Consider the following 19043-nt stretch of genomic DNA (forward strand, 5'->3'; position numbering starts at 1 on the left):
GTCATTAGAACGTATGAATAAAGTGCTAAATATCTAGTAGGCACTTTCAATAGTAACTGTAATTATTCTGTAAGGCCTCAGTATCCATTTTTTACTGAGATATAACTAACACATAGCATTGTATTAGTTCCAGATACACAACATAATGAACGTGCATTTGTATATGTTGCAAAATGATCACAATAAGTCTAGCTAGTTGCATCCTCTCACCTTCAGAGAAGATACAAATTTTTTTCTTGTGACACAAACTGCCACGTTTATTTATTTATTTACTGTTTGTTGTTATTTCGCTGTATGTACTCTTGCCTGGAAAATCCCACGGACAGAGGAGCCTGGTAGGCTACAGTCCATGGGGTCACAAAGAGTCAGACACGACTGAGCGACTTCACACACACATGGCATATGGGGCAATAGTTCCTGGACTGTCAGTTGAACCAGCTCTCCCTCGGTGGAAGCTCAAAGTCTTAACCACCAGTAAGTCCCTGTGATAAGAACTTTGAAGACTGACTCTCTTGTTGTTCAATCACTCAGTTGTATCTGAATCTTTGAGACACCATAGCCTGCAGGATGCTAGGCTTCCCTGTCCTTCACTCTCTCCCAGAGTTTGCTCAAGTTCATGTCCATTGTGTGGATGATGCCATCCAACCATCTCATTCTCTGTTGCCCCCTTCCTCCTGCCCTCAATCTTTCCTGGCATCAGGCTCTTTCCCGATGAGTGAGCTCTTCACATCAGGTGGCCAAAATACTGGAGCTTCAGCATCAGTCCTTCCAATGAATATTCCGGGTTGACTTCCTTTAGGATTGCCTGGTTTGATCTCCTTGCAGTCCAAGAGACTCTCAAGAGTCTTCTCCAGCACCACAATTTGAAAGCATAAATTCTTCGATGCTCAGCCTTCTTTATGATCCAACTGTCATATCCATTTATGACTACTAGAAAAAACATAGCTTTGACTACACAGACCTTTGTTGGCAAAGTGATGTCTCTGCTTTTTAATATGCTATCTAGGTTTGTCATAGCTTTCCTTCCAAGGGGGAATTGTCTTTTAATTTCATGGCTGCAGTCACTGTCTGCAGTGATTTTTGAGTGCAAGAAAATAAAAACTGTCACTGCTTCCACTTTTTCCCCTTCTATTTGCCATGAAGTGATGTGACTGGGCACAGAAGAATAGATGCTTTTGAACTGTGGTGTTGGAGAAGACTCTTGAGAGTCCCTTGGGCTGCAAGGAGATCAAACCAGTCCTGAATATTCATTGGAAGGACCAATGCTGAAGGTGAAGCTCCAATACTTTGGCCACCTGATGGGAAGAACTGATTCATCGGAGAAGACTCTGATGCTGAGAAATATTGAAGGCAGGATGAGAAGGGGACGACAGAGGATGAGATGGTTGGATGGCATCACCAACTCAATGAAAATGAGTTTGAGCAAGCTCTGGGAGTTGGTGATGAACAAGGAAGGCTGGCACGTGTAGCCCATGGGGTCGCTGGAATTAGACATAACTGAGGAACTGAACTGAACTGAACTGATGGGACTGGATGCCATGATGTTATATATTTTTTTAGTTTTTTACTATTTTTTTCAAGTATACAATGAATATAATTGACTATATTCACCATGTGGTACACCATATCCCCTTGACTTGCTTATTTTATAACTAGATGTTGATAGCTTTTAATGTTTGTACTCAATACCAAATTTTTACAGAATTTCCAATGAACTTAGAAGGTTCACTTAGGAGATTTTGAAAGTCAATCCATGAAATTATGAGCTCGAAAAATGTACAGGCCATTATTGAGGAAACCATTTCTGCCTTAACCAATGCAGCACTCTGAAAGAAAAGTCCTTTCTTCCAGAACACTTCAAGAGTTTCCACAAACTTTATCTCCGTGTGTTGTGGCTAATGCCTGACACACATTGGCACAGAATCCAATATTGGTCTCCATAAATATTACTCTTGTGTGGGTGGAGATTTGATTTCTTAGATAAAGATAACACACAGGTAAGTAGAGAATGTGTTCTTCTATATTACCTTGTAAATTTAGTTCACTCCTATTTCTCCAGTATGCTATTATGTTACACAGAAAATCAATGTTATTCAGTGTCTTGTTTCTTCTTTAAAACTGGACTGTTTACATGGTAGACCCTCAATAAATTTAATAGATCAGATGGATGACATAATCTGAAAGACAGACTAGAAGCTGTCTTCTTTTTCATTTGTCACTTGAATACGTGGTATTCAGGATTGCGTTTTGCAAACTTGAGATTGTTTCTATTTGTCTTATTTTCCGGGTTTTGTTTTTTTTTTTTTTAGTCATTTCTGTTGTGTTATTTTTTTAAGTTCCAATTTAAAAATTTAATGTGTTAAGGTATAACTATTTTTCAGTGTTATTTTGGCCATCACGTATGGATCCCTCAATACTATATATATATATGTAATTACTGACAATTAGTGCTATGATTGTAGCTGTCATGAACTAGTTGTGTCTTATATAAAATAAGAAATGAAGAGAAAGTATAGTTTATACATGTATCAACATGATTGGCTTTTCCAACGTTTGTAGTTCTTTTCTGTGTTTTTTTCTTTGTTATAACTTGCCTCCTGTTTGAAAATTTTCCTTTAATATTAACGAGCTAGTTTTACTATGAGTGATTGTTTCAGTGTTTATCTAAAAATATCATAATTTTACTTACTGTTTTTCCTATTAGAGAATATAAAAAGCTAATAAAACATGATCAATAATAAAGGTATACTTAGCAACAACCTCCTCTTAAACACTAAGGAATTAAATGCCTATGATTTGTTTTATTTTTTAAATAATTGAGGTAATTTCAAATCTGCTTCATTTTCACACTACTATATATAAAATAGATAACTAATAATGACCTACTGTGTAGTAGGGTGCTGGTGTATAGTTTTTGGCCAGCTATTTGACTGCCAATTTGGATCTTTTCATTGATTCTCAAAAGCTGTCCTTAATCACCCAAGAAGGAAGATGATTTACACTGGGGATAACATTTGCTCCTCACTGGAAACGCCCCAGACTCCCCATGAGGACAGTGTCACCCACACAGCAGGTGACATGATAATGGAATCTCTGTGGAGAGACCAAGGTTAGAAACACCATCCCTATAACCCTGATCTCAGGTGCTCGGGGCTCATCCTGAGTGACACGTCCCTGCACAGAGCTCTGAAGCAAAGACCAGCCAGGTGAGTGCCTCCTTCTGTTCAATCTCAGGGCAAAGACTGGGAGAGACGTTGCCTCCAGCAGGAGAGGGACTTAAGACTTAACTCACACTGGGCAGGACAGGGGCAACACAGCCTCACTTGAGCATCCTCATCCATGCTCTATTGGGTGGAGGGTGGCTGTGAGCCAGGGAGTGTCTCAGGCTGGGAGCAGAGCCGGGTGGTCCACCACAAAGCCCTGTGCCCTGGAGTCTCTAAAGATGAGAGAGGAGGGATGTGGTCTCTGGAATGTGTGCCAAGCCTTGGATGACCCAGTCACTGAGCTCCTCCGTGTTGCTAACAAGGGCCCTGCTCATTGTAGCAGACCTCACAGATCTATGTTTGCAGGGGAAGGAGTCCCCCTGCCCCCTTTCTCAGATCATCTCCACCCAGGACCTTATTCCAGGCTCCTTTCGTCCCGTTGCCCACAGCTCATGACGATGCCTCTAAGCAGCTCATTGTCGGCTCTCCCTCAGCACTGGGCTACACACCAGCTCTGATCTCAGGGCTCACCTGTGATGAGTTACACACTCCTCTGTCAACACAACAGAATTAACTCCTGCTGCTTCCACTGTAGTGTAAGCATTTTTATTCACAGAAGTAAAAAAAAAGAAAAGAAAAGAAAACCAAGACAATATGAGGAAGCTTTTGTAGCAGAAAGTGCTCAGAACCAAAGGAGAGACAGAACTGCCTTTAAATTGTTTTTTGTGCAAGCAGAGCTGTATCATCAGAAAAGCTGCTGGAAAACAAGGCTTCTATGGGTTCTCTGTTTTCTTCTAAGAAAGGTTACTTCCAGCTTGTCCTGTTACATAGAGTGACCTGCTCACACTGGTCCCCCCACACCTGTGGGAGCAGAGAGGCTCCCTGGGGTCGGCAAGCACTGGGATGTGTGTTCCTCTCACAGCACACGGGCATCTTCTGCGGGTTCCTTTTCTGACTCTGGCTGTGGTGGTGCCCCATGTGTGACTGTGTGGGGTTGGGAGTCATGGATTGTGTGGGGGCAGGTGTGTCCTTCTGCAATTCTGGGTCACAATGGCGTCAGGGAGGCACCTCCTCTGTGGGGTTGATCTTTGCGTGTCCCACAAAATGGCAAACAGTAGCTATGACCACATCACTCATCCCAGTAAATACTCAGCCCCATAGAAGGGAGATCATGGACCATGTGTGTGGGAGGAGAGATGGAAGAGGATGAGGGGAACCGCATGTACTTAGGAGTCACTGTGATGTGACTTAGCAGCCGTGATGTAGGGAGAAATGAGGGGGGTTTCAGGGAGGATCCTATGAGGATTCACTGTGCACGAGACTCACGTTCGAGCTTCTGCCAATAGAGAAAGTTCAATGGGATTCATGGAGCAGCCCCATAACGAGGGCCAGGCTCAGGGCACCCCCAGGATGGGCCACCGCAGCCTGAAGGAGGCTGGACGGGGATACAGAGCAGGTGGAAGTCGTGTGTGCTCACGCGGGGGAGGACGCGCAGTCCAAGCACTGTCCAGTTCCACGCGCCAAGAGGTAGCTGTCTGCGCAATGGTCGGGGCACGTGTCCAGGCCCGCCCCCCCAAAGCAATCGTGAAACCAGCGCTACACGTGTCCAGGCACGCGTTCAGGGAGCTAAGGCGAGAGGAAGGACAAGCATCCAGGTCCGGGCCGGGAGCTGTCGCGAGAGCAGAGGTGGTGCCTGGTCCCGGCCGCGGCACACAGCAGCTCCAGCGCGAGGAGCCGCCGCGAAAGGCCAAGAGGGCCGGGAGCCACGGTGCTCGTCGCGGCCTCTCTCTCTCTGCCGGGAGAGTATTTCTTGTTTCCGAGAGCTCTCGATGTATCAGGAAGAGAGAGCAGAGAGGAGGAAACGAACAAAAAGGTATGGATCTCATCTTGAGGTGAAGAGAGTGGGTCAGTCGTGACTGGGGGCGCTCCTGAGGTGACTCTGAGCAGGTGGAGCCAGGAGGCTGAGCCCGAGGGACCAGACCCCTGACGTGGCGGGAAGAGGGCCGACTAGGAGCTGGGAGGTGAGGCCAGGACGGCTTTCCCGCTTTGAGGGGAAAGAATGCCGCCGCTCTGGTGGGAAAAGGAGCGAGGGCGGCCGTGGGGTTAGAAACGCCTGAGGTGCCCGAAGGCGCTGTTTCCTCCTCACGTTGCCGCAGGTGCTCCGTGACAAGGGGAATATTCATCTTTCAAACACCAACTCATAGTTTCCTTGGTAGTTTCTCCTTCTTTTCTGGTCCTTATTTCTTTTATTTTCACTGTTTTTTCCCTTATTTCCATGTATCTGCTAACCTTTGCCTTAGTATTGAGTGGGTGGTTTGGTTTTGTTTGGTTTGGAGGTGGGTTGTTTTTTTTTGGTATTTTATGTGATTTTTTGGTTTTTTGTTTGTTTTGTTTTTTTTTTTAGTTCTTTGTGGTATAAAGTTATGTTGATTATTAGAACCTTTTTTTCTTAATCTCATTTGTTGTTAAACCATCCCTCTTAGAACAAAGCCTGTGCTGACTCCCGTAACCTTCGGTTTGCTGTTTCCACTCACACTTGCATCTCAAGGTATTTTATTTCCATTTGGATTTCTTCTTTGACTACAGTTTGTTCTGGAGTGGTTGTTCATCTCCACGTATCTGTGAATTTTCCAGCTTTTATGCTGTTATTGGCATCTTATTTCATATAATTACTGTGGGAAAAGAAACTTCATGTGATCTCAGTGTTAAATCTGTTAAGACTTGTTTGGGGGACTTCCCTGGCACTCCAGTGATTAGGACCTCACCTTCCAAAGCAGGGTGTAGGAGTTCCATCCCTGGTCAGGGGTCTAACATTTTACATGTCTCAGGGCCAAAATCAAGACATTTTTAAAAAAAAAAGCAGTATTATAACACATTCAATAAAGACTTTAAAAAAAAAAAGACCTGCTTGAGTCCTATCATGTGATGTGTTCTGTGGTCTTGAGAAGAATGTATATTTTTCTGCTCTTGGATAGGTTGATCTGGTTATGTCCATAAAGTTCAACTGTTCTAATGTGTAGCTAACTCCAACATTTTCATGGTGATTTTTTCTGATGAAAGTGGGAGTATTGCAGTCCCCACTATGATTATGTTTCTCGCTTTAGATATGATAATGTTTGCTTTATTGTTTAGATGCTCTGAGGTGAGTGAGAACTTAATAGGAGGCTTATCTTGTGCACCAGCATGATGATGACTATTGCAATCTTAATAGACTACAACATAGTATAAATATAATATTCATATGCACTGGGAAAACAAAAAATTGTGTGACCCACTATATTGTGACATTGACTTTATTGCTATGGTTTGGAACCAAACACAACTCCTCTGAATTACGTCTGTATTTCTGCTGTGAACCTCACAATTTCTTTCCTTTGGGCTTAATTCGTTCTTCTTTTATAGTTCCTTGAGGTGTAAAGCTATTTTGTTTGAGACTTTTCTTCCTTTTTCATATAGACATTTATCGCTATCATCTTAGCTCTTAATCTGCTTCCCATAAGTTTTGTTATCTTGTATTTCCATTGTCATTTTCTGAAGATGTTTTACTTTTGATTTTTCATTTCATCAATGTAGTTTAATCTTCACACATTAATGAATTATCCCATTGGCTTTAATAATTTGTAGTTTCATATCATTGTGGTTGAAAAAGATGCTTGAAATGATTTCAGTCTTAAATATGTTAAGACGCATGGAGAATGGACCATGTGCACTTAATATATTTTCTGTTGCTGATGGATGGTGTGTCTGTTAAGTTCATGTGGTCTCATGTATAGTTTGAGTTCAGTGATTCCTTATTGATTTTCTATATGATTAATCTATTGCTGAGACTATGAAATTAATGTCCATATTATTACTGTGTGGTTGTATATTTTTCCCCTTGATTTATATAAACAAGTCCTTAATATATTGAGGTGCTCCTATGTTGGGCTTACAAATATTTACAGTTGTTCTATTTTATTAATGAATGGATACTTTCATCATTATATAATGACTTCCTTTGTCTGTTGTTACAGTTTTTGCCCTTTAGTCTATTTTTGTCTGAGATGACTACAGTTACCCCTACTTCCTTTTGGTTTCTACCTGCATGGACTATCTTTTTCCATCCCTTCTCTGTAGGTCTATGCGTGACTGTGAAAACTTCAATTCTGCATAACATGGTCCTGTGGGACTCCAGTAGGCTGAGTACCCTTCACTGTTGGGGTGGGTGATTAGAGGGTCCACCCCTTCGGGGGCAGCCACAGAGGTTGGGACATGAGATGTGTGTGGACAAGTTCCTTCCAGGCACAAGCTGAAGGCTTGGTTTTATTTTTCGAATCAAACCAGAGGGAGAATGTGGAAGCAGTGGCCACTTGTTCTTTCAGTCTCCTGAGAGCCTCCCAATCAGCCACTCAATGCAGTGCTTAAATGCCAGATCCTCAGGCAGTAGCTGGTAAAGAGTACTACTTCAGCAGGGTAATGGGTATTAAAGCCTATTCACGCTGCACTGACTCTGGGGATGTGGCTGTGGTGGATGCTAGCAGGTCATTTCACAGCTACTTTTTTATTTTCTTAGCCCTTTGAGGCTCCACAGTGCCCATCGACACTGGCTACCAGAGCTAAATGATTTCAGGGAGCTAATATGTGGTTCAGGTCCTTACTTCTCAGAGAACCAAGTAGTTGAGTGCTTCATTGTGATTGGAATGCACTGTGCTACAGGTGGGGTTCATGGTGAGCAGGTGTCCCAGACTTTCCCACCTGTTTTGACATGGGTGTTTGCAAAGTCATCTGATGTGCACAAGCCATTCAATGATTTCCTGGAGTTCTCTCAAAGGAATTGATCCATGTGTAAATATATTCACTGTGTCCATGGGAGGAGCAAGCCTTCTCTGTTGCCATCTTGGTGAAATCACTCAACACGTTCTTGTAATGAGTGGGATGATCATGAATCCCTAAGTGGTAGAGTACATCCTTATCTCTGTCTTCCGTCACTCATATACCTGATACATATCATTTAACACTTATGATGGGTCAGCAAATGTTGTTGAACAAGACAGACATGGTTCTTGAGTTCATGGACCTTACATGCAGGTGGAGAACAGGATATACAAGTAAATAGGAGTAAATAAAAAATTATAATGGTGAAACTTATAACTAACGTCAAGTGTATGTTCTCCAGGTAAAACTGATTATCTGGCATATGAGAGTGTCATTTTTCTCAAGAGAAGTAAAGAGTGAAAATCCCTTCCTAGTGTTAGTTATGTAAGAAGACTGCTGATGTCATCACCTGCACAGCTTCCTTTCTGCTCCAGGACACTCTGAAATCCTCTCCATGTCTTCTCAGAAAGATGTCCTAAGAACTGCAAGCCAGGCAGCTCTGAAAACCACCTATCTCTTACAGATGGGAGTTGGGTCTCTGGTCAATGTCATCCTTTTCTTCCAAAACATCTTTCCAGTCTTGTTTGGACACAAGCAGAGACCCACAGACACGATTCTCACCCACATGGCCCTGGCCAATCTCTTGGTTCTTCTCTCTTCTGGGATTCCCCACACAATGACAGCTTTTGTTTCAAGTAAGCCCCTGTCCAGTCTTGGGTGTAAACTTGTATATTACATACACAGAGTGGCTCGCAGCACCGCCCTGTGCTCCACCTGTGTCCTGAGCACCTATCAGTCCTGCACTCTCATCCCTAGAAGTGAAGGGAGGTCATTGCTCAGAAGAGCCCGCAGGGTCACAGATTCTTCCTGCTGGATTTGCTGGATATTCAGTGCCTTCGTGAATATCTACATTCCTGTGAACATCACTGGTCCGCAGGACACGCACAACTATTCTGATACTCAAGGCAGGTGGTTCTGCACGTCCTTGGGTCATAAATCAGGCTTTACCTTCTTGTGGTCTGTCTCAGATGCCGTATTTATTAGCCTCATGATCTGGTCCAGTGGCTCCATGGTGCTTCTTCTGCACAGACACCACCAGAAAATGAAGTATATTCATACCCGCACTGGACACCACAGATGCCCCCCAGAGACCAGAGCTACCCACACGATCCTGATGCTGGTGGTCACCTTTGTCATGTTTTATGTGCTGAATTCTGTTTTTGCTTTTTGTATTAGTGCTTTTCACGATTTTCGTCTATGGTTGCTGCAGACCTCTAGTGTCTTAGTTTCATGTTTTCCCACTGTTTCTCCCTTCCTCTTGCTCCTTAGGGATCTGAGAGCACCTAGATTCTGCTCCTGAATTATTAAAATGTATTGTTAAAGTGCGAAGTGTATAGTAGACAGCTTTGATAATGAGAGTGACTCCATTCTGTAACTATTTCCTCAGTAATAATGTTTCTCCAGTATAATTAGTATATAACATAATGTCAGTTCCAGTTGTGCAGCATGATAAATGGGTATTTATATGTATTGCAAGATGATCACCACAGTGTCTAATTGATAGGAAGCCTGCACACCCTAAACCTGTGCTCTGCAACAAGAGAAGCCACCACAATGAGACACCTGCGCACGGCAACTAGAGAGTAGCCTCCATCACAGCAACTACACAAAACCCAAGCATAGCAACAGAGACCCAGTGCCGCCAAAAATAAAATAAATAAATAAATGATTTTTAAAAGAAAGAAATTTATCATTTAAAAAATACAAACTCTTTTTGAGGAAATCATTTCCTTGATGGCTAGTTCAGCTCGCTAAAAGAAACCTTTCTTCAGGAGTTTTTGCAGATTATTTTTTCCATATGTTGCAGCTAATACCTGATATACATTGACACATAATCTAATGTTTGTCTAGATAAATATTACTGTAGGGTGGATGGAAATTTTTATTTCGTGGATGAAGATAATAAATACAGAAAATGGAGGTGTTCTTCTGTATTACCATATACCTTTATTTCACTTGTATTTTCCAGTACGTTGTAGTGTTAATACAGAAAATAAATGTTGTTTCATATGGGTTGCTTCTTCTTTCAGCCTGAATTTTCTTTATGTGATTGACCATCAATAAATTTGGTTGATTGAATGGATTAAGTAACATTAAGGAGGGAGTGAAAACTGTCTATATTTGTCACTTGAGTGTTTATTATTCATCATTGAAAATCAGAAACTTGGGTCTTAGTTTTCAGTTTTTCCTCTTTTTTTTTGGCCTTTTATTTGGATAGTCTAGTGTTTTGTTTTTTGCATTCCATTTGAAAAGTATATAGTGTTATGGTATAACTACTTTTTTATTGGTTTGATTTTTGTAGCCATTGTATGAGTTCCTAAAGTGTTATATTCTGCTTAGAATCACTGTTGACCATTTTACAGAATACACAGGAATTTCTTAGACTATACAGTTCCACACATTTGTAATGTTTTATGGTACTGCTTTTATAAATGCTTATTCTCTATACATAGAATTACCCACAGTTAATGCTATGATTTTTGCTGTGATAAGGTAGTTGTCTCTAATGCAACAAGTCTGGTAATACCAAGTGTTGAAAGGATATGGATCAAGAGGATTTCTTTTTTTCTCTCTTTTTTATTTTGTTTGTTAATTATAGTTGACATGCAATGTTATATTTGTTTCTGGTGTGCAGCATACTGATTCCACATTTACTTACGTTAGGAGTTGATCTCCGCAACTCCCATTACCACTCCTCCCTGTGCACAGTGCTGACTGTATTCCTTATGTTACAGCTCAGTGACTTATTTATGTCATAACCGGAGGTTTGTGCCTTGATCTGTCTCATCTGTTCATCTGTTTCATCCAACCTCCAACTTCCTCCTTCCTGATGTTGTGCCCAAAGTCCGAGTCCCCAGAACCGAGAGAATAAGACATCCACAGCAATGCAAAGGCACAAAGGGGGTTTATTGCTAGCTCGAGCTAGGGCTCAGGTCTCATCCAGCACAGTGGAGTCTTGACCAGAGCCCCGAGCACTGAATCGCATCTACTTTTATACAGACGGTTCTTTGTTCCTGTAACAGCATAGCTGATTGGCTAAACCGTAGGCACGCGCGGGACTTTTAAACCTCACATCTCTATCCGAATTGGCTCCGGTCTGGCGTGGGCAGGGGGGCTACGGGGATATTTTCTGATTGGTCGAGCTACACTGCCTGCAGGAGTTCCCAGTGCCTCAGCTTTCCTAGAGACTAAACCTCAGGCCTAGCCTGCCCCTTAGAGCCTGTCCTGGCTCCAGTTTGGTCCTAACACTGAAAACCACCAGAGTATCTGCCTCTATGAGTCTGATCTTGTTTATTTTGTTTTCTTTTGTAAATGCCCCATGTAAGTGAAGTCACGATATTTGTCTTCCTTTATCTGACTTATTTCACTTAGCATAATAGGTCTAGGTTCATCCGTGTTGTTGCAGATGGCAAAATTTCATTCTTTTTCTGGCCAAGTAATATTCCTTTGTATACCACATCTTCCTTATACATTCATCTGTTGATAGATACTTAGATTGTTTCCATTTCTTAGCTATTGTAAATAATGCTTCAATGAACATTAAGGTATTTGTCCATATGTTTTTGAATTAGTGTTTTTGTTTTTTGGAAAAATATCCAGGATTGGAATTGCTGGATTGTATGGCAGTTCCAGATCTAATTTTTTGAGGAATCTCTATTCTGCTTTTCACAGTGACCACACCAGTTTAAATTCCCACCGACGGTGCACACGAGTTGCCTTTTCCCCACATCCTCACCAACGCTTGTTATTTGTTGTCTATTTAATAATAGCTTTTCTGACAAATGTGAGGTGATATCTTATTGTGGTTTTGGCTTGCATTTTCCTGATGACTAGTGATGTTGAACACTCATTATTACTGCTTTGTAATATTCCATTCATTACTTGCTCTAGTGGTGATGGGTATTTGAATTTTTTCTGGCTCTTTACCATTGTGAGACATGCTGTGATGAACTTTCTTACACATGTGTTCTGGTGAATATGTATAAGAGATTCTCTTGGTTATGCAGCTGATCTGCCATTGCCGGGAGCCAGCGTCATGGCAAAGGTCATGAGGAAGGAAGCCTGACAAAACGCAAGGGCGTGATCAGGCTTCAGGGGGAACCCCTGAAATTTCCTGAGCATCCACCCCCAAAACCAGAGTCTGCCTGCCGTACTACATTATGCTTTTCATCCACTCTTCTAACATTAACAGGGGATCTATCCCCCCACCACCTTTTTCTGGGAAAAGTTAATAAGTCTCCTGGACATAATACTACTGTTTCAATCCAAAAACCCCTCTGATGGCTTTCTAGCCTGCCTACAGGACTCTTACAGCTGCACATGTGATTGTTTACAGTCTCCCAACCGCCAGAGGCACAGGAAGCTTAAAACATCCTAGGAATGCAGGGGCTTCCGAGGGGTCAAGATCATTAGAATAAAACTGATTAAGCTCTCATTGTTGAGCCAATACTTGCTGCCAAACTTTCATATCTTTTATTTGTTGATATAGTTGGTATATAGAAAAAACAAGTTAGATCTTTGAGTTAAGTACCTTCTTTGTTATCACCCACTGCACCTTTGTTCTATAGAGATGTAACTTTAGTGCTTTAAGGAGATGCAGGTTAAAGAAAAACACTTCAGGGGAAACGAGATTAGCATTCAGAAGGAAGAGAGCCAAGAAGTGTTAGCAAGCCTCTTGGCCAGAAGATAATGTAAATCACCTGAGACCTTTTGTATACAAAAAGACATACAGAAAGGGTCAGGACTGCTGCCCCTGCATGACTCTGTGTCTTCCATTATGTAAAATTCAGGGTATATAAACACCTTTTGAATAATAAAGTTGGAGGGGTTTTTGCACAAGCCTGGCCTCCCCCGTGTTGATTCTTTCTCTTGCTCCCTCTCCCTCCCTCTCCTTTTCAGGCTGATCCCTTGGAACGCAGAGGCTCACCTGCCGGGGTCCAGCCCCGGTGGATCCAGGGTAATTCGAAGGGGAGATGGAGTAGGCGTCCTAGGAAAAAACTTATTTAATTACAGATATATAGAGAGATTAGAAACGGATAGTGTAGTAGGAAAATTAGTGGAGAAAAAGAGGCTGAATAACTTGGTTTACGTGGAATACCAATCACCACCTACGTAGGCCACAGGCGTCTTTCCGTTCTCCCGAAGGAGAAGAGACACTGAGGCCTCCCCGGTCCTATCTTAGAAGCCCAGGCAGAATTAGCAGGCTTGGTGAGTACCCATGTACCAGATGGGAATTCAGCCAGAAGGGAAGAGAACGACACGGGGAAATCAGTCTTTCCAGAAACTGATCCCATTTCTTTATTTTTCAGGTTTGCTTATATATTTTTTGTTACACATAGGGATGAATACAGAGTCATGCGGGGGTCAGCAGACCTGACCCTTGTCAAAATCAGGTGCTTCATATAAAATTATACAAAGGTCTTAGGGGTATTACATCATCTTCTGGCCGTGAGGCCTGCTGACATTTTATGGCCCTTTCTGATAACGGTCAGTCAACCAGAAAACTTATTTTTTCCAGGGGTGATGTTTTCTTAAACCAAGTGCCACCTCCAAATAAAGTTGCATTCCTATAGGGTGAGGGTGTAGTGGGTTACAATCAAGAAAGGAATTCACTTAGTCTAAGGTTTAACATGATTAATCTTAAAGGTTAATACTTATTTCTCCTATATGCTAGTTATATTCATTATAAGGGCAAGGAATACGGAGATTTAGCAGCAAATGTTGGCTCAACAAATGAAATCCCTTCACCAGTATTCCCCTTAAGATCTATTTAGTCTTAAGATAGTGATAAAGTTACATTTTTACATAGCAAGGACACAGTGATTTATAACAAAGTACAGTGACCTATGACAAAAGAGAAAATTCATTAACTCAAAAAGTCTAGTATTGCTAACATCAAAAACTACTATATTTCCTTTTCTATATTCCAAATACATTGATTAATATATTCCCAGGTGCCTAAGGATATGGAGGCCTGGCAGCGATCATTGACTCGACAATGAGAAAAGCCCTGTGCTAATTAAGACTTTCAAAATACTCCAGACTCTCTGTGCTGTTTATGGTTGAGAGGTAGTAAACAATCATGTGTTTGGCAGGAGTATGGATAATCCTGTCACACAAGCTAGTTTGCCAGCAGAGAGGTTTGACCTGAGACACCCTTGTCACACCTAGGGCAGAGAATTAGCAGTAATTATTGGCACAATAAATGAAAAACCCTTCACCAATATAATTCCTAATCAACCCACTATACTATACTAATAATTTTCTAACTTTTCAAGAGTCTGCATATAAAAAGTTTAAAGCATCTTGTGCCTCTCACGGTTGGGAGGCTGTAAACAATCACATGTGGCTGGACGAACCCGCTCAGGCAGGCTAGAGAAACTTCAGAGGAGTTTGTAAGTTGAAACACTCTTGTCACGCCCAGGAATTTTTATTAACTGGAGCTGCAAGTTAACTCCTTCTCCGAGAGAAATGGTGATGGGGGAGAGCCCCCCGTAAAGTCAGAGGTATAGGTGATAGCATAAAACAGACTCTGGTTTTGGGTGTAGATGCTCGGGAACAGGGGCTTTCCTGAGGCTCGATCCTGCCTTTGCGTATGCCGAGCCTCCTTCCTCATGACCTTTGCCGTGGGCGGAGTTCCTCACGCTGGCTCCTGGCACTCACCGAGTCTACTTACTTGCCCGGGCTTCTGAGACCCACGCGAGAGGGAGCCCAAGGCGGGGCGCCCTCCAATATTCAAGCGGGCGCCTATGGCCCAACACAGATGGGGCACGTTCCTTGTCTGGAACTTTATTGGTTTTCCATGTAAACCAAGTTAATCAGCCTCTTTCCTCCACTCATTTTCCTACTACACTATTTTTTCCTAATCTAATCTTATATTTCTAATTAAATAAATCTTGCCAACTCCGTCCACCCTTCGAATTACCCTGGATCCACCAGGGCTGGACCCTGGCATGCCATGAAGAATATAAATGTTCATGTGACAAAATAATGTCACGTTATTTTTCAAAGTTGAAGAAGGTTTCGCAGGCAGCATGAGATGCTGCATTTCCCCTGCTGACTTATTCAGCCCCTCATACTGGGCCAGGTGTTTTGCCACAGCCAGGTGGGTTCAGCTGAGAGGCAGAAGGTCTGAGTCTGACCAGCAGCACTCAATGGAAACAGACATTGGTCCATAGAGGTCGATTATGATTATAAATTTACATGTAACCACATTAAGTGTCAATTATTTTACAGTATCAATTATTTTAATATCATAACTATTACCATTTCAAGTTGTAATCAGTTCTGAATAGTTCTTGACAAGATGGTTTAAAATCTCTATCTTAATACTTTCTTGAAATTGAGTGTGTATGTTACACCCACAGCCCCTCTCTGTTCAGATGAGCCCGTTTAAGGAGCTCAGTAGCCACACGGGACTGGAGCTTCCACACTGGACAGCCCAGATCTGGACACTTTCACCAGCTCTGCTAGAAGTCTGGTGGTGAACCACATCCTTCATGAAACCAGCATTTCATATCTCGAGCCAGGACCATGAGTATTATTTCTGCTTGCATCTTCATTACCTAGTACTAGGGATGGCACACAGTAGGGTCACAGTAACTCTAAGTGTTTAAATATGTGGGGGCAGGTTCCAAGGATGAATAATCATTCAATACATTAAATCATTATCATGCATATTTTCTGCAGACAGGAACTACAGTTGAATACTTTAAAGAGGCGGTGGCCGTCTTATCTGCCTGCCTTCTCTCCTCAAACCCATGTACCTGAACTGTGGACAAGTCCGCTGGCCATAGTGCATCAACTCACTGCAGAAGGAGCCCAGTGGGGACGATTAACTGTACCACTTCTGCTCTGTGGGCTTCAGAAGGATGAACTCAGGACTGTTTCCCAGCTGAGGGAACTGGTGCCCAAGAACCAATTATAAATTGATAGTTGCTATGATCAATTTATTCTAATGTCCCCTCTCTATTTTTTCTAATCCGTAATAGTTTTTAACCCACAAAACTGGAGATCCCAATGCAATTGCTCTTCCTAGAGTTTCTACCCTCAGACTCTACACACGGAGCCCCCATCAACCCAAGGACAGAGTGCATGTTTTCCTGCCCCACGTCTTGTTCCCAAGGTGTTTCTTTCCATTGTGAGACTCTGCTCCCATAAGCTTTGATCCCCTCTATTCCCTGTCCGAGTCTTCAGTCTTTGAGGCAGTGATGCCCCCGGTTTTCTCACCTCTTTTACAGATCCAAGAATTTTTCCTCTGTTCAGTGTTTTTTCTTGTTGTTAGAACAGAGTGGTGACTTTCAAGCTCCATGCATGAAAAACCAGAAACCAGAAGTCCATGACTGATTTCTTAAGTTATATTGGGTAGAGTAATTCTGATGATACATGAGTTCTCCAATGTTGACAGCTAATTCAGTTGCAGCCATATTAAAATTAGTTGGACAGTCCTATAACCTGAGTGATATTTTTGCATTTTATTTTCTTAAATTAATACATTTTTACAATAGGCAGGATAATCATGAGTTCTGTAGGTGGTAGACTATATCCTTGACTCTATCTCCTGTCACATATTCATATACTCAGTACGTATTATTTAACGTCTGTCAGAGATCAACCATGTTGCTGAACAAGACAGACATGATTCCCACGTCATGGGAGACCAATATAAATACAAAACAGTAATGGTGAATAATACAGCTGTTATGTGCTTGTTCTTCGAGTTGAGCCCCTCCTTGTAGAGTATAAAAGTATCTGCTTTCTTGGGAGAAAGAAGAGTAAGAATTCTTTTTTATTTTGAGAATTCTTTTCCAGCGTAGGTTCTGTAAGAAGACTGCTGATGTTTTCATTAGCACAGCCTCTTTTCTGCTCCAGGACACTCTGGCGTCCTCTCCATGTCTTTTCACAAAGATGCCCTGACAATCCCAGGGGACATGGTTCTGAAAACAATCTTGCAGTTACAGACGGTGGTTGGGGCCCTGGTCAATGTCATCCTTTTCCTCTACAGCATCTCTCCAGGCTTGCTTGGCCACCAGAAGGTATCCACATACGTGATTCTCACCCACATGGCCGTGGCCAGTCTCCTGGTTCTTCTCGCTCTTGGTGTTCTCCACACAATGGCAACTTTTTTGTCAGAGAACCCCCTATCTAGTCTTGGATGTAAACTCTGTGTTACTTACGGAGAGTGGCTCTCAGCACCGCTCTGTGCTCCACCTGCATCCTGAGCACCTATCAGTCCTTCACGCTCACCCCCAGGAGAGCGGAGTGGGTGGTGCTCAGAGGAAGGGCCCCCAGGGTCACTGGCCCTTCCTGCTGCACCTGCTGGGTGCTCCGTCTCTTAATGTACATCCCTGTTCCTCTGAAAACCGCTGCTCCACAGAACACACGCAACTATACTGATAACCAAGGAATGTGGTTTTGCTCATCCTCAGGTCCTGCTGACGGCTCTGTCTACTTGTGGTTCATCTCTGATGCTGTGTGTTCTTGGCCTCATGGTCCAGTCCAGTGGCTCCGTGGTGCTTCTGCACAGGCACCGCCAGAGTGTGCAGTATATTCACACCCCTCACTGGACACCACTGATGCCCCCCGGAGACCAGATCCGCCCACACCATCCTGACGCTGGTGGTCACCTTTGTCATCGTTTACATACTGAATTCCATTTTTTCTTTTTACATCGCTTCCTTCTCAAATATTCATCTGTGGTTGATACCGCTCATATTTTGGTTTCATGTTTCCCTACTTTAAGCCCCTTTCTGCTTATCCTTAGGGATCCTAGATTTCCTAGATTCTGCTCTCATGTTGTTAGAAGTCACGGCTGAAGTGCAAATGTGTAGAAGATAGCTTCATTAATAGCTGAGATCACTCTATTCTGTGACTCTTTACTCAGTGCCATTTTTATTGATATAATTAACATAAAATGTTATAGTAGTTTTAGTTGTACAATATAATGATTCTATACCTGTATATGTTGCGAAATATCACCTCAGTAAGAACAAATTGCTGTATTCATACACAGTCACAAAAATTATTTTTCCTGTAATGAGGACTTTTAAGGTTTACTCTCTTAGCAAATTTAAAACCATGCAATACAGTATTATTATCTATAGTCACTATATTGTATATTATATCCCTGTGACTTATTTTACAACTGAACATTTGTACTTTTTGATGTTTATAGTAAGTACCAAATTTTTACATAAAATCCAACGAACATGGAAGATCAGTTTAATAAGGTGCTGCACTGGTATATTTGATAGTCCACCCATCAAATTATATCAGCTTGAAAAGGATACTTCAGATTTTTGAGGAAACCAATTTCTCCCTCAATCCATCCAACTGTCTGGAATAAATCGCCTTTATAAAGAAATATTTTAAGTATTTCCACAAATTTTATCTCAGTGTTACTGTGAATAATACCTGAAATACACTGGCACATAATCCAGTATTGGTCCAGATAAATATTATTCCAGGATGGGCAGAGACTTTATTTCAGTGAAGAAGATTGTTTAAAAACTGGGAAAAGGAGAAGGTGTTGTTCTGTATTACCTTGAATCTTTGTTTAACTCATGTTTCTCCAGTCAGCTAAAGTCCTACACAGAAAATCAGTGTTCCTCAATGGATTGCTTCACCTTGAAAGCTGCATGTTCTTTACATGGTTGAGTCTCAGTAACCTGGTTGATTGGATGGATGAAGTCATGTGAAAGGAGTAAAAACTGCCGTCTTTTATATTTGTCACTTAAATGTGTAGTTTTCGTCTAGTCTCGGTTGTCTATCTGTTCTCTCAGGTTTTTACTCTGTTTTTCCTTCCCCCCTTGTTTTGTGACAGACTGTTGTTTTTAATATACCATTAAAATTGTTTAAATGTTTTATTTTTTTAATAACTCAGCATTTTCTTTTTTAATTTAAATATATTTATGGTAATTGGAGGCT

At 42.0% G+C, this 19043-nt stretch overlaps 1 protein-coding gene and 1 pseudogene across 1 annotated transcript; both read left to right on the top strand.

Moving 5' to 3' along the window:
- The first annotated feature begins 8511 nt into the window (after nt 1–8511).
- On the top strand, nt 8512–9417 carry LOC128063747 (vomeronasal type-1 receptor 4-like). Its single transcript, XM_052656560.1, has one exon. The coding sequence runs from the start codon at nt 8512–8514 to the stop codon at nt 9415–9417; it is 906 nt and encodes a 301-aa protein (XP_052512520.1).
- A 7591-nt stretch (nt 9418–17008) lies between these two features.
- Nucleotides 17009–17932, top strand: LOC128064072 (vomeronasal type-1 receptor 4-like; annotated as a pseudogene).
- Nucleotides 17933–19043: the final 1111 nt, after the last annotated feature.

This window comes from Budorcas taxicolor, chromosome 18 (genome assembly GCF_023091745.1).
Source record: "Budorcas taxicolor isolate Tak-1 chromosome 18, Takin1.1, whole genome shotgun sequence".
Taxonomy (NCBI): Eukaryota; Metazoa; Chordata; class Mammalia; order Artiodactyla; family Bovidae; genus Budorcas; species Budorcas taxicolor.

What these genes read in the sequence shown, in the direction of transcription:
- LOC128063747 (XM_052656560.1), top strand. Translation starts at nt 8,512, where the DNA reads ATGTCTTCTCAGAAAGATGTCCTAAGAACTGCAAGCCAGGCAGCTCTG.